Source organism: Pleurodeles waltl, chromosome 1_1 (assembly GCF_031143425.1).
Source record: "Pleurodeles waltl isolate 20211129_DDA chromosome 1_1, aPleWal1.hap1.20221129, whole genome shotgun sequence".
Lineage (NCBI taxonomy): Eukaryota > Metazoa > Chordata > Amphibia > Caudata > Salamandridae > Pleurodeles > Pleurodeles waltl.
The window spans coordinates 363,819,594-363,836,040 of NC_090436.1; the positions used below are offsets into that span (position 1 = coordinate 363,819,594).

Here is a 16,447-nt window from a genome sequence, read left to right on the forward strand (position 1 = left end):
GTGCCTTCCTACAAAAGTACATCAGTAATATCAAAAAGGGGATTGATAGGTCCTAGCGTTCTTGCCAGGACAAACTACTCTGTCAGTGGGCCCCTCATTAAGATTCTGGACCTGGCGGAGGAGGCCAAGGCTTCCAGCCCCCCATCCTCCCAGAGACCCTTTGAAGTCGGGCAGCATGCAGTCACATATGTATACATATGGAAAGCCTTTTATCAGAGAGTTTGGTAAATTTGTTGCCACATTTATCTCCTTTGATGAGGTGAAATCTTCAGTCAAAAAGATATTCCACCCAAACTTTTTCATCAGGGCTGGCCGTGACAGAGGGTGACTGGCCAGCCACTTCTATACCAGAGGCCCACCAAGAAGCTTTAAGAAGCTGCAAGACCAGTTACGTCGGGGGGCGTTCTTCGCTACATGAATAAGATACCAGGGTCGTAATCCCAGAGGTTCTTCCAGAAGGCAGTTCCAGGCCCAGGCAGATGAGAGTTCACCATTCTTCCCGAACAAAGGTGGAAGGCAGGTTGGCTCAGTTCAGTCATACTTCGGAGACAATCCATCCAACGCATGGGTCCTACTAACCGTCAAGGGCTTCCACACACAGTTTTATGGGACTCCAGTCCAATCTTCTCGACTACGCTCACTGAACTTTGGAGACGATCAAGTAGCCTTGAGGAATCAAGAGGTCACCGATCTCCTACAGAAAGATGCGACTGCACAAGCCCATCTCCACCCTTTGTGTTTCTCAGCAATAACTTCCTAGTGGAAAAGAGGGATAGGGACAGTGGCCAGTGATCAACCTCACAAAGGTCAATGGCTGGTTAGTTTATCGCCATTTCAAGCTGGAGGAGATCCATCTTTTGCTCAATCTTCTTCGCCCCAATGACTGGATGGTGCAGCAGGACCCGCAGGATGCATAACTGAAAGTTCCCATTTTTCCACCTCACCGCAGGCTCCTCCAGTTCCGGTGGTGGGATCTGGTGTATAAATTCACAACACTACCATTCAGGTTGTCACCCACCCCCGGTGCTTCACCAAGGTCCTCAAACCGGTGATAGAACACCTCAGGTCCACGGGATTCCATCTCACTGTATACCTAGACGACCTCCTGCTCATGGACTAATGTCTACACTGCATGATGAAGCAACTACAAATGACAATTTGCTTACTGGAGAGTCCAGGTTCATCCTCAAAGAGCGGAAATCACTCCTGACCCTGTCCAGACAGACAACCTTTCTCGGCTTTGTCACAGACTCAGTAAGACCTTAAGCCTTCCCTCCTGAAAGATCGCCAAGATTCACAGAGAGCTGAGAAGAACCTTGTCCAGGCAAACAACCTCTCTCAGGCAGGTGGATTGAATAGTGGGCCTACTCGCCTCTTCCATTCAAGCGATCATCCCGGGCTCGCTTCACTACAGGGCCCTCCGACTACTCAAGACCTCCCACTTACACAAAGGCTTGCAGTACTCAGAACAGACCTCCCTCATGGACAATTCAGGGACAAAATGGTGGTTGTCACATATAGAGGTTTGGAAAGGGAGAGCCATATTTGGCTCCAATCCAGATATAGTTATTTAGTCCAACACCAGCAAACACTGTTGGAGGCACCGCTGCAAGGACTCCTTTAAGGAGGAAAATGGTCCACAAAAGAGCAGTGGCTTCACATCAACTGCTTGAAGCTCATGGCACGGTGCTTTGCAATAAAATGCTGGACGAAGGACAGGGTGCACTGAAACATGCTTCTGAAAATGGACAACATTTCAGCTGTCTGCTATATCAATCATGTAGGAGGTACCAAGTTGAAAGCTCTGGAAGATTTGGCTAAAGATCTCTGGAACTTTTTCTATTCAAAAACGTATCTGTTACAGCAGATTATCTTCCTAGAGCTTACAACAAAGTAGAAGACTGATGCTCCAGACAATGGTCTGACAGGAGTCTGTGGCAGCTGAACCCTAATGTTTTGAGGAGGTTGGAAGCTCTCTGGGGCCATTCACAGTGGATCTCTTTGCCTCCAGGTTGGACCATCAAGTTCCCAGATACTTCAGCTGGAAGCCGGATCCTATGACAACAGCAACAGACACTTTCTTACAGGACTTGTCACAGGAGTGTGGATACGCGTTAGCCCCGTTTGCAATGCTCATGAGTTTGTCTGCCCAAGTGAGACGGCAGGAGGCCAAAGTAATGCTGGTCAATCCGTACTGGAGGTCTCAAGTATGGTTTCCAGTTCTTCTGGAACTTTCCTGGGATTCTCCAATTCTTCTGCCCCGCGCTCTGGGCCCTTCGGGATCCCCTGGGCAATTACCACCCGCTAGTGGTTCAGAGGTGCATGCCTCAAATGACTTGGCAGATTTCTGGCAATGATGGCAAGTCCAAGGCCTTTTGCACGAAGGTCAAAGAATGCTGGCGGCAGTCTGGGCAGATGGCACCACCAAATGCTATAAGTACGTATTGCCCAGATGGGTGTGTTGGCAAGTTCAAAACAATCAGGATCCCATGGGGTGTGAGGTGGTCCCAGTCTTGAATTTCTTGGCGCCTCTGGCAGCGCAGGGACTGGCTTACCGGACTATAAATTCATACAGGTCAGACATCTCCCCGGCCATGTCCCTTTACAGGTTTCCTGGTGGGGGAACATCTGTTGGTGTGCAAATTGATGCCAGGGCTATGCTTGGCGCTTCCCCCTGAACTTAGATATTCATCGTTCGGGTGTCAACTAAGTACTCTGTCTGTTTTGGTCCTGGCAGAAGAACGAATACTTGTCAAGCAAGGAACATGCAAAGCTGGCCATGTTACTGTGTCTCGTGTCCTGTTGCAGGGTGTCGGAGGACCGAACTCTGGACAGCACAGATCAGATTTTCACTCCTGAAGGAGTCACCTTTCATATCTCGAGACACACAAAATCGAATTTGAAGGTGGTGTTCTATACAGCTTTTGAAAAATCCCAAAAGTTGTGTATCATCAGCTGCTTTAAGGCATACAAATATATGACATAAGAATTTTGCCCAATGGGTGAACGCCAGTTGTTAATCCCCCTCAGGACACATTTCAAAGTGTTCACTCCCCCCACCATTGCTAGATAGATCCACTGGGTCATGTAGGAGGTGGGCATTGATGTCTCACAATTTGGTGCACATTCTGTGAGAGGGGCATTGGTCAGAGCTCGCCTAGAGGACATCATTAGTGCAGCAGACTGGTCCTCCTATTCCTTGTTCAAAAGTATTTTTTGTTTTTTTTCAAACCGGCCCTAGATATCGCCTCATTGGTGGTGGACATGCTTTAAAAAAAGCATAATCCTCGCCACTACCCCATTCCTCCTGCCCTCCGTGATCCAATGTACCATATTTGCCAATATCCTGAACTTGGTAAGAGGAAGAGGGGGATTTTGAAAAGAAAGCCTGGGGAATTGATTTTCCCAATTGACTTACACTGAAAAAGAGGAGATTTTAGGAAGGCAGTCCTTTTGTACTTAAAAATATCAGGAGTCTCCTGACTGAATCGGGCATGTGGGCATGTATGGTTGTAATGCCACTACCTCTTCCTTCTGTCCTCAATGGTCTGTTATAATGGGACAGCTTCTCTTGCATGTCCTGCATGGTTGGTTTGTTGCCCCTGCCCTCCTTTCCCCTGCTCTTCATAGTCTGCTGTACTGCCTCTGCCCCTCCCACCTAGCGTGGTCAACCTGTTGCCTCTACATCATCCTCCCTGCCCTCAATTATCTGATTCCGTGCCTCTGAACTCTGCCTCGCCACAGTATTCTAAGGAACAACTATATTGCAAATATTCTATATTTATTACAAAAATGTGGCATGCCTGACGTCAGTCAGCTTGATGATATCAAAACTGTAATACCTTTAGAAATTATAAAATTGAGAGGGTCTTATGCCCATAGAAATTATGGTTAGTGATCTAAAAAACTAATGAGGAGACATTTTCTGAGTTCTCAAATGGTGACAAATAACTTTTAAATTATTTGCTTTCTCTATGTTTATTATCCAGTTGATCACTTGATTATTTGTTACACCTGGGGGAGAGGATGTGGCATTATAGCCAGGGGTGCAAACACTGCAACTGGGAACTCAGGTTTGAGTTTTGACATCAGCTCAACATCCTACGATTCTGGGCAAATTACTTAATCTCCCCATGGCTAAAACCAAAATGAATGCGTCCTTGTGTAATGTAACTGATGCTCATGGAAGCACTCTAATACCTTCATATCAAGCATGGGCTATATAAAACTGAAAAAAACTAAAAAAAGAAGTGTTTTGCACACTTCGGTCACTGGGCTATGCTTGGGCTACATTTGTGTGATGTGCGCGCTACATTTGGGCTCTTTTTTCTCTGGTGGCCATCTTGGGAGACTTCTATGTTATGACGCTCCCTAATTTCCTTATTTATTGCAGTATCTTCAGTAGAAAATGCTTTCCGTTTTCCACTTCGATTCCATCAAGATGGCCTTCAGATGTACCACACTTTTGGCATAAATTCAGAAAGTTAGCACTCTAGCTGTTCAAAAGAAGACTGTAAGCCACTGATCACCAGGGAGTTCACTGGCAGTCTGCTGCTGGTGTTTTAAGAGCATGTTTCAGTCTGCATGTCCGAATGTTTTAATGAAATAGAAGAGGAAGAATTTGAGAACTCGCTTAAAATATGCGCAAATTTTTCTTTCTTAAGCACTAACCATAATTTCTATGACAAACTGAACATCCTAATTTTGCTCCTTTGTAAATTAAATATTTTAAGTTTTACCAGTTTGATTTAATCAAGGTGGCTCCAAATGTGCCACACTTTTGTCATAAGTAAGACTGTTAGCACTCTACTTGTTCTTTACAACACTCTGGGAGGCTGCAGTAGAACACTAGGGAAACAAATGACAGGCTGCTGCCATTGGATGTTCATGGTTTTCTTAGAATGTCAAGTTTTATTCTCATATGGATGAGAAAGATAGTGTGAATTTACAGAAAATATGCTAGTATTTTAGTTTCTGGAGCACCTTCCATAACTTCTATGGGAAAATCACGAGGAAACGGTTTTCTCTCAAACACGATTCAAGAAATCCCAGCAGAAGGCTTTTTCACAGGGTAAAATCACCTCTGAACACACCACAATTCCTAAAATTAGTATGGTATATTAGTATATTGTAACTAAAATCTGTTGTCACCCGTTTATGTTCTCCTTTTTGGGATCCTCAAAATCTGCCATTCACTTCAGTCCATTTCAATGGGGTGCTATTATGGATATTGGTCTCAAGCTGGCTGCCAGCACTTTCTGGTTTAAGTCCTGAGAGCCAATCAGATCTCACCATGAGACCAATGCTTAGGCTCTGCCCAGATATACAAATTTAGATTTCCTTTAATATCTCGAAAATTACTGAACAGATTTACACCAAATAACACAAAGTGTGCTGTCTGGACCAAGAGTTACCTTGCCTAATTTGGGGTAATTCTGCTCAGTGGTTCTGATTATAGACATGTCTAAAATCTCTATGGGAATTAACATGGGAAACACACTTTTTTTGACCACCCTCCCCTTTTTCTCGACCCACATTTGATGGATCACCCAAAACTTTCCATGTACAACAAGACCCGAGAGGACACTTTTTGGGGGAAAATTTCACAAAGCTTTGTCAAAGATCTAGCCAAGTCAAAAGATGCTTTTCTTATGGAAACTAGATCTTACCTATTATACCCTACAGGCATTATAGACACACACATATATATATATTTTAATTCACTTAAAAAACAAAAGTTACAGGGATGTTATAGTTAGGTTCTGAATTTACTTGCACAAAACCAGAGAAATTAAACAGTTATAGAGTTATTTCGAGTAATAATAACTTTTGGCCTAAGGCAATGTGGCCAGGCCCTGTGGTCAACCACCTACACCACCCTACACCGCTCCGCGCATGGCCAAAGCTGGTGGCCAAACCCTATAAACACCTAGCCGTGCACGGAGGGAGTCGGCTGCAGGGCCTGTCTCTCTCATTGTGAAAGTAAGTGTGAGAGGGAGTCTGTGGGTGTGAGATGGTCTATGTGAGTGTGAGAGTGTCTCTGAATGGGTGTGTGAGTGTTTGTGCAGGTCTATGAGCGGGTTTCTGAGAGTTTGAGTGGGTGTGTGAAAGCCTGAATGGGTCTGAAAGTGGATGCATGAGTGTATAAGTGGGTCTGTGAGAGGGTGTGTGAGTCTGAGTGGGTTTGTAAGTGCGTGCACGAGTGTCTGCGTGTGTCTGTGAGTTAATGTGTGAGTGTCTGTGAGAGTGTGCCAGTAGCTGTGTGAGTAACCCAGCCTCAAAGGAACCTCACCTACCCTTTTATCCAACAAGAGTCCACTGCTTTGCACTAAATATGTATCCAAGTGGAGTTCTTTCTGCCTCCTTGGGTAAATGTACAGTATGTAATGTACACTACTACAGTGTAATGGAGCGCAAGGAAACGTCAACCGTGATCTTGTGGGCATTCTGGCAACAAGATTGTTTCTGTTGCCTCTTTCTCTAGAATTCTGTGATAACATGACTACAAAGAGGTAGATCTCCACCAAACAAGGGTCCTTCCTCGTATGTATATGAAGTAAGTGCTTCTTTTTTGTGGAGCTGTTCTCATTTTCCTTAGCATCAACGTATTTGGAAAGATATGTCAGGTCTGTTGATCCGAAAACTTAAGTTCACATTAAAATATTGATATACCTTCTCATGGGCTCAATACTGTAATCTACACGGGTATATGCTCAAACACGATTACTACCATATATTTATCATAAGCCACTAGTTATGTTGCTCTCATTCTCAAAGGAACCAGACTAATATTTGACCATGACTGCTTATAACCCAGTTTTCATTTGGTCAACGTTATTAGAAAAAGAAGAATGGGCCATTCTGTTACAAGCAGAGGCCAACTAGCAGTCTCCGCATACCTATCCCTCCTGCACCTGGACTGGTATCAAAAGCTATTTCTTCTTTGGCACATCTCTATAAAACATTCATCTATCTATAGACACACACACACATTTAATTTTGATAATCTTTTGAATAATTACTTCTGATAAAGTGATAGTAAATTCTATTAGCACACAGCTATGGCCAAAAATTAAACTTGCACAAATGGCTTGACGGTCTGCCCAAGAGTGTATTTATATTTTGGTTTAACAATTGTTAGTGGGCAGCTCAATTATGAACGCTTTGAAAGTGGATTACGATTAATGGTAAAAGTCCATCTTCACGGATGGGCGATATTGTCAAACAATTTCTTAAGAAGGTTGACAGAGACAATCTATGGTGCTGGAAGGGCACTACTGCCAAACTAAGAAGGGTGACAGCTAATCAGGCATATTATTGCCTTAACTCTTTCATCAATATGGCTGAAAAAATCGTCGAATGCTTGTGCTCGTTTGGCTGCAACAATGGTCGACTTGGGAGCACTGTATAGAGCGCTCTAGTACAGGCTGGGGGGCTCAACTACAGATCATAGGCTTGTTCGTTGGGAGGATGCTCGTAGATCCATGGAAAGGCCAAATACACGTTACTGCTGCTTCCCGGATTACCGGCCAGCTTTCAACTCAGTGGACAAGACACTGTTCTGAAACAAGCTAAGAAAGTGGCAATTTTCAGGTGATCTGATATCTACTATTGTTACTTCATAAAAGCAATTTGGCCACACAGGACGATCTCTGAAACAGAGGCTGATTGCTCGCCACACTACTACTGTTTTGTCTTTTATCTCGGATCTGCCAACATCAATAACCCAGGGTCTTTCTCACCAAAAAGTGGAGCTAAAAATGCGGGACGTTTATTAATTCTTGCCAATTTGGTTACACTCTATTTGACATAGACTTGCCTTCAAAGGAAGATCCATGTATTACAAAAATAGTGTATTGTTGATACATTGAAAATGTATATAGATAAAACAAAGAAAATGGCATGCTATAAGGACTGATTAGAATTCATCTGGTGTATTCATAAAAAGAAATTCGAGATAGTAATAATTATTTAAGAATGATTTTCTCAAAAGGTTTGTCATGTTCCCAATCACTGGTACCAAATGAAAGTGAAGATCCATAGTATTTTGGTAGTTTGATGCACGTCAACAAAAAACATTAGAGTCTTCTTTACAGCGCAACTGCTTAAAGACATTTTTGGGAAGAGAACTGTAATGATACAGTATGGTAGTAAATAACTAGTTTTGGATGCAGAACAAAAATGTTATTTTACTGAATGTGTACAACTGATGAAAGTGTATAGTCTCTCTAAATAGTGGGTGATGTCTGCAATACGGATAGATCATGGGCATTAATCATGGAACCTGCGTGCCACGCAGCAAACAATCAACTTTCTTTTTTGCTTCAATGATTCTAACAGGAATACCCTCCCCAGAAAATGCTCAGCATAAGTTTCTTACTCTTAAAACGCGTGCACATTCCTCAGAAGACAACTGTTTTATGTCATCAAATGTTAAGGAAACAGATTAATGAAGAGTGTTGTGGTAATGTGTGTACCAGGTATTTGTTTGGCTACAATAATGGTATGTGTGTAATATATATGTTAAGTAATAAACAAAAAGGAATTCCTTCTAAAATTACTGTGGTGAAATACAAATAAACCCACCACAAGCTAATTTGTTATCTAGAACACAGAAAGAAATACCAATGAGAAATAGGAGCGAAAAGTATTCTGAAAGAGCATTGTTATGCTGCATATAAGTACAGCAGATTATGTTCCATATAACCTACATACATTTGTAAATTGATACAAAACAGGAATACAGAGCACTCAATACAATGTCTGCTTTGTTTCCACTTGAAATTTAAAACTGGTGTGAAACCTAGAGATTCGTACTACTTACATGTTCAGTGTGTGCCATTCCATTGCCGTCTTCAACTATTTGTTCCCCACCTTCAATGTGCTGCACAATACCAACTAGTTTCCTAGAGTACTCCGATATCTCTTCCGTGAAGGTTCTTATACAGTGTGCCATGTCCAAAATAGATGCACGGATTTGGTTTGCTTCTGCCTCTAAAACAGCATGCTAGGCACAAAGACAGAGAAAAAGAAAATCAGAAAATGTAGCAAATAAAGAAAATTCATAGCAAGCATCAATTTTTTGTTTCTTGAATTTGACTGCAATGTATCTCATGTTCATAAGCTTTCCCGCTTGCATTTATGCTTTGACTAATTCACCTCCAAAGTCTCGAAGTTAACTTGCGCATCTCCTTCATGTTAAACTCTTGTCTGGGGGTGGGGCATGGGAGCTTGGTATATAGGCAAGGGAATGTGAAGGTCGTTGCGTGTACCATTTAAAAACGAGTTATGTATAGAAAATGTTATTTAAATATTTTACATGTTAGCTGCAGGCGATTTCTCAGCATAAGGTTTAAAATAAAGAATAAAGAACAACAGCACCAGAGGACACATTTGTGGTTAAGACAGCCGACGTCGCATAGGTCTCAGGGAAAGCATGGAAGACCCCGCACATGAAGGCTGGATAAGCCGCCATACACTCCCAGCCTCCTCCCCACCATGCAAAAAGGTAAAGTGTGGAGCCACGGAGGAACTCTAATGAGTTGCACCTGCTGTTTACTACTAAGGGCGCCATAAGGCTTAGTGAGGACTGTGTGGCAGGAAGTACGATTACATGGTTAAGTTAAAGACAGTTAATGTAGAAGAGCAATGTAATGATCCAACAAGGGCTGTATGTAGGCATACAACTATTGAAAAGCATAGTGCTCACCGAAAACGTAGCGTGAAGAACTGCATCAAAGAGATTCTATGTCCTATATATACTACTCATTGACATAGTGTGCAACTTGACCTGGCTGGAGGCAAACATGTATACAGGGTCATGATCAGTTGCCCGTGTACTACCAAAACGTGCAGCATGTTGAAAATAAGCAGTAAGCACCTCTCAGCCAGACTCCAGACTTCATTCAGAGAAAAGAAAGTTGCTGGCTGCAACGTATTCTAAAAATAAAGAAAACGTGCTCGGGGCCACAGAAACAGGCAACTGGGTTTGATAAGCTGCCCGACCCGAAGTTTTACATGATGCACAACTAGACATTACACCACAGGCGCCAAAGAATGAACTAAGAGCAGTAAAACAACCCATACACACTGCATTGGATGCAAAAATGAAAATGTATGGTTAGGTTGGATTGGAAGCACATTTTAATCATAGGGAACCTGGGAAACGTTATCAAATTGCTTCTGAAGAGAAGCAAGTAACCAGCATGAAAATGCATGAAAAGAGAGCTAGGACTGAAACTGGAAGATATGGTCAGGGATGCTCTAATAATAATGTGATTTGTAAAGCACATAGCTACTTCTTGCAGATTGTCCCAGCGCCGTCAAAGAAGGACTGTAGATGCAGATTTAAGGAAACCAGGTAGGACCCAAATAATGAATCATTTCTATAAAAAATAAAATAAAAAAAGATTTAACCTGGTAGCACACAAGGACTCCTATCATTTATTTTTGGCTGAAAGAGCAAATTTGATCCGCATTCCCTGATAGGTGCTTTATATTACGCAATCTTCTTCTAAGCAGAATATCTCCCTCAAAGTGAACTCACTTTTAACATGGATGACTACTGTATTCACGCCGTCATTAAACTGCAATAGTCAGTGGACACACTACACTTTCTTACATATACAACTTATGTATCAACTTCTGGAAAAGGACAAGAACAAATGTGAAAAGCACAATGTTTATCCAATGGTATTACTTATTATTATTTGTCACAAATTGATGTGTACAACTATGTTAAACTTATTAAAAAATTAAGACACTTAATAAATATATCTAAATTGCATTCATACTCCTTTTGCATCCACAATCACACATCTCACAGAAACCCAACTAACCAACCAACAATTGACAAAAATTTGCAAAAATTAAATTACAAAACCAAATTTTCTTCACATCACCATGGATATGCTTTATAATTGCTTCGTTCAAGGTGTTACATATGTTCATCTCCATTAATCCTCTTAATAACTTATATCCAAAGGTTAATCCAATGATTCCGCACATATCGCAATTTTGATGTAGGTAACACATCAATCGATAGAGAGAGCTGCAAACCTTTAAAGGTGATGGTTTTCTTCCCACTTTTCCAGTAAATGTCCATTAAACGTCCTTACGCTGATCATTCATCTCTCTCTACCACCAAACACCACAGTAGCAAGGGCACTGTCAGGTCGCTGGTTCAAAACAATAGAATTGATAAGTAAGGCTTTGGCCTGCAGATGTGCTGCCTGCCCATAACCTACACCCTGTGGGGCAGCTCTGGTAAAAGAGCTTAAGTACCACAAAGCCTAGACTTTCTGAGGCACGATCTAAGAGAGATGCATATTCCGTGCAAGCTTGCTCTTCGCAGTAGTAAGAGGGATGTGACGATCGTTCCTATGGAATTGAACTGTGCTAGACAGAGGAGGTAATTGGACTTCAATTGATCCCTCCACAATTGTAAGTGCTACACAACGTCTACATGGAAATTTAGCGTGGCAACTGTTTGAGCATATATGGTAATCTTATGTGCCACTTACAATGTCCTGTGTGCTTTGGAGGGTTAGTTCTGTGACCAGACTCAGAGAAGGCATTGGGGCAGGAATCTTGGCTGCCCTCCCGTAGTCTTTGGACAAGACTGAAATCCCGAGAACTAAAGCCTACTGCAAAAGTGACAATGCGAAAGAAGTAAAAGGCTGTCTGGCATGCATAGAACCTGCATTGGTCAGTTAAAGCATCAAATGCCCAACTGTCTCATTTGTTGTACTGAAGACTACTACCTGGAAGAGGAAGTCCTGTTCACTGTGAATTATCTTTAATTTGTCTTGTTCACTTTTAAATAGTATCTTCCAATAATGGCAATTTATGCAAACTTAGTCTTTGATCAATGAGGTCAAGATTCTATAAGTATAATGGTTTCTTCATGTCCAATACGTCTACAAGCCCATGGCCTGCCAGATTGAGAGCTGATGTTGGAATTCTCTAAGCTTCTGTTCTATTGTATCCAGCAGAGCAAGGTCCAAAAGTATATACTTTGTTGAGAAACCAGCTCAGCAAAGAAAGCACTGCAAACACATAATCCACATGCATAAAGATACAAACGTCAAACAGACTTTCATGAAAACTCTCATACACACACACAAGAAAAAAATAGACAAATGACTCAAATTCCTAACTGAAGTGGACATTGTAGCAACCAATCCAGAATTAGTATAGTAACAAACGGAAGTAATTTTAAGGAAGGTATCAAGAGGTGTATATGTGAGGAATGCTCTGTTTGCAAGCAGTATAAGCAGCAGTTAAAACAATTAAAAACAAGTTACTTAACTTCTTTAATGTCTGAGCTTTATTGTGGATGAGAGAGGTCCCATAGATTCCTCACCTGAACCCCATTCCAGGCTCCAGACTGGGCTTAGAAAAGGTTAACAGCAATGCAAATCCACTGGGACCAGGTAGCACTGAACCAAGTAGGACTGGAGATGCATTGCCTTACAGGAAGCTATACTGTGACTAAATAAAGGGTGCCCACACACGATATAATTTCCATCCATTCTGTAAATCCATAAAAAGCTAAAGATTCAGCTGACCTAGCCAAGTAATAAAAGAAACTAAAAGTACAATACAACATAATACAATTAACGTATAAAACGCACAGCTTCCTCCAAGGTAGCATCCCAGCGCTAGCTACCCTAACACATATACAGGCTATGAAACCACCTAAATGCCTAGTGATCAAACAGGTGGGTCCTTCAAGAGTTTGCAGAAGACCTGATCACAAGGAGCAAAACGGAGGTAGGAAGGTAAGGAATTTCATAGTTTGGCAGTTGAATAAGAAAAGGAACTACCGCCTCTTCTAGCCCTACAGATCCTGGGCACAAGAAGAAGATTTGTCACCTGACAAGAGGGCAGTAGCCATTTCCTCAGGTAGCCCAGGCTACTCTGTCCACAGGCTCTGAAGGCAAAAGGGAGATTTTTTTTATTTTTATATGATGTTATTTTCCAATAACAAAATTAAACAAAACAAATGAACCATCAGTTCCGACATGTTGGCAAAGAAAAGAGATGCACAGCAATCACACCATACAATGTGAACAATACATGCCGAAAAGTGAGAGCTTTAAATTTAATGCGTCTGCCAATAGGTAACCAGTGAAGACTCCGTAACAAGGAAATCACGAGACGTGAGAGGGGATCTTCAGAATCAACCTGTAATTGATCATTCACCATCAAAAGGAAAGGATGGTATGTGGTAAGGACTGTGAAGTAGCTGTCCTACCAATCAGACAGCGTGCTAGCAAAGGCAAATAACTTGTTTGCCTAATGGATACTAACTAAGATGTCTTTAATTCCTTACATAAACCACTAGCAAACATCCTTGAAGGAGGAGGGTTAAAAATACACAAGTTGTTAATGAAGCCAGATGCAGAAAAGGAGAGCTGACTTGACAAATTGAAATTGCACTTAATAATCCACTTCAAAAAGACTAATGCTTTGAAAAAGAATGCACCGAGAACCAACTTGTGGTTTACAAATTCTCTGTATCTGGCAATCCCATAGGAGAATCAAATTGACTACCAATCACCCTAGTTAAAATGTGCAGCAAGTCCATCAAGGGACAATTTCAGAGCCACTTCATAACCATGTCTGTCTGTCGTTAAAGAAAATCATCTGGAAATGGTTTGCTTTATGATGTGACACAGTTTGATGCCCTCAAAGTATATGAAGATATCATAATTCGTCCTGAAAGATTCATTCTGTGGATGTACTGACGAAGTGTGCCTCAGGAGTTCAATAGGTACAATCTCACTCACTCTTTGAGCCATGGGAATGAAAAACAGAAGACCACAAAATAACTTTGCCCATAAGAAAGTTTCTGATCATCTTCGGAAGCAAACAAGGAAGGAAGCATTATCTGAAAACCAACTCTGGTTGGCGCGAGTAAAAAATTTGAGAACTAGTTAAGACCCCAGCAAGAGGGAATTTGAACAGCGGTAGGCAAAAATCATAAGTCCTATGATTATCTGATTATATAGCCTTGATGAGGAAAATAAACGCAACCAGAAATGGCAGTGCAAGAAACATTCACAGTTCCACTGTTTACAACTTTTTCTGCTAAGGATACAGGATACTTATTTATCTGAATATAGTCTGTCTGAAGAGGTCCTAAAGAATTACTGCAACACCAGGTGACAACTCTCGACTATCTACTTAACTACACCGCCTTTGTACCCAACACCTGGAAGCCAACTTGCACATGCAAGTCACCAAACCTAGCAATTTCAGTTTCCAGACAGATCGGGGAACCATGGATGCTTAGCCAAATCCAGACTTGTGAGGATGAACAGTGCCATGCTGATCTGACATTTGACTCCCTTTCTGAAGAGCGACAGAGAGGTAATCATAATGAAGACTAAACGTGTAGCACAATGAGTTAGCATCTCAAACAGAATACGTCAGACGAAATTCAAGCGAGCAATAGAGATGATATTTTCTGTGCACTTAAGCTGTGAACAAAGTCAGAAGGCCACATGACTGCAATATCTGGTCTAACGCTTCCAAAAGAGCTTCCATTAATTTGCAGGAAAACTTATGAGAAAATCTGCTATTCTGAAATCCCCAACTGACAGATGAGCTGCTGAAAGAATTGTTTATTTACCTTTGGACAAAGCTCCATTGCTTCTTTACCAAGTGGTCTGGAGTCCGCTCCTCCATGCTTGATCAGGTGGAACACATGATTATGGTGTTGTCCTTATGCTTTATAATTCCCTAGTAAGAGAGAACAATATACTCAGGGCTAATTTGACCACCCTAACCTTCAGGACGTTGGTGTTGCATGCATTCTTTTACGAATACCAGAGAGTTTTGAACATGAGGTCTGTGAGGTGAACATCTTTACCCTCCATTGATGCAACCATTACAAAGGTCAATTGAAATCAAGGTGGTGTGAAGGGAGTGTCTCTGCTAGAACATTGGAAGGCAACACCCAGCACTGCATGGAAAGGATGAGCGATGGAAAGGGTGTGTGAAGAGAGAACTAGGTATACTTCTGGCATAAAACCTAATAAAGTGTCTTTTTGTGTAAACAAGTCTGAGGGAGAAGAATGCTATGAGGCTCAAAGGTCGCAAGAAATCGCTCTCTGACTAGGTTTGTCTTAGAGTTTTTCAACCACTTGCAAGTGATGAACAAGCTCTACTATTTTCCTGGAAAGAAGGGATGCAGTATTTTTCATGTTGGCTAGTGAAAGGGTAGTGTGGAACAGTTAAAAGCCTCTTCAGAAAAGGGAAAGAATAACCTGAAATCACAAGAGCCACCTGACTAAGATTAAAAGAGGACTCACTGTCACCAAGGATACAGTGCTCCAGTCTTCGGTTTTTCTTAAGCAGCCTAATGAATTCTAGAAGTTGTAGTCCTGATTTACTTCTTTTGATCCAATTAAATGAATACATTCCTAAACAATGAAGTGAAAAAAACGATTAGGACTGAGCACTGCTTTGTTAGAGATAGAATCATCTTGCACTGGTCCAAAGTTACCTACAGCCATATTTGAAGAAAGACAAACAGCATTCACCAAATTCAATCGTAGGCTTGCGCATTGCCAATTGGAATGATTAACAGAGGTTTTGGAGTGGTGGGGGAGGAAGACGTGGAAGAAAGGGTCGTACTTGTCTAACTCCACCTGAATTCCTATCCCGTCAGGGTCAAAAATGTTGCTACTGGCAAACTGGTGGTTATATTTCCCTCAAATGACAGCAGAGAAAGCAGATTACCAGGGAGCAAAATCCAGAGCCCTAGCAACTGCTTGGCTCTGCTTAAATCTTGAAAGCGGACTGTATGCAAGTGTGTGGTATCTGTATAGTGCTAACCAAGCCGAAAGCCAGCAAAGTGTTGTGCAGCGTCAAAGGTAAAGTAAAAATCAATGAGTTACAGGAGTTTTGAAAATGGAGGTGAACTGTTAGTTCACTGTATGTAGTGTTCTTAAAATAAATTTATCTCAGCAATTTCCTAAATTGGAGTTAGGTTGGGAGGTTTCTGATGGATACAGGGATAAAGATAGATGCTGGGTGAATAAATAGATATGGATTGGTTGCCTTGTTTTTTTTTCTTTTTTCCACTTCTTCATCTCCTTTTTGATTGTCTCCTGGCTGCGGATGTGCAGAAACCCAATGGAGGTAAAGAGCTTGTCAGTTAGATAGCTTGGGGTGCCAGCTGTGATGATTTTGTAGATGATGCAATTGATTTCGAAGAAGGTGTGGAATGGCAAGGAAAGCCAGCTGAATTCTGTTATGCTTGAAGTGATGTGATCATATTTCTTCAGACTCTCAATGAGGCAGGCTGTAGTGTGTACGATACCCTTAAAAGTGGCCAATTAGGGAGGCAGGGAGTCTGGAAACCAATGGAGGTAGGTTTTGCCACCATTCAGGTGCAGAGTATGAGGATTTCAATTGCGATTCTAAAATCGATTTG

At 41.7% G+C, this 16,447-nt stretch overlaps 1 protein-coding gene across 1 annotated transcript in view; it reads right to left on the reverse strand.

The window, feature by feature from the left end:
* TRIM23 (tripartite motif containing 23) overlaps positions 1–16,447 on the reverse strand; it is a 331,702-nt gene that overhangs the window by 222,475 nt on the left and 92,780 nt on the right. Inside the window, exon 5 of the mRNA XM_069222783.1 lies at positions 8,825–9,007. Coding sequence (XP_069078884.1) covers positions 8,825–9,007 — 183 coding nt within the window. The remainder of the gene's footprint in view (positions 1–8,824; positions 9,008–16,447) is intronic.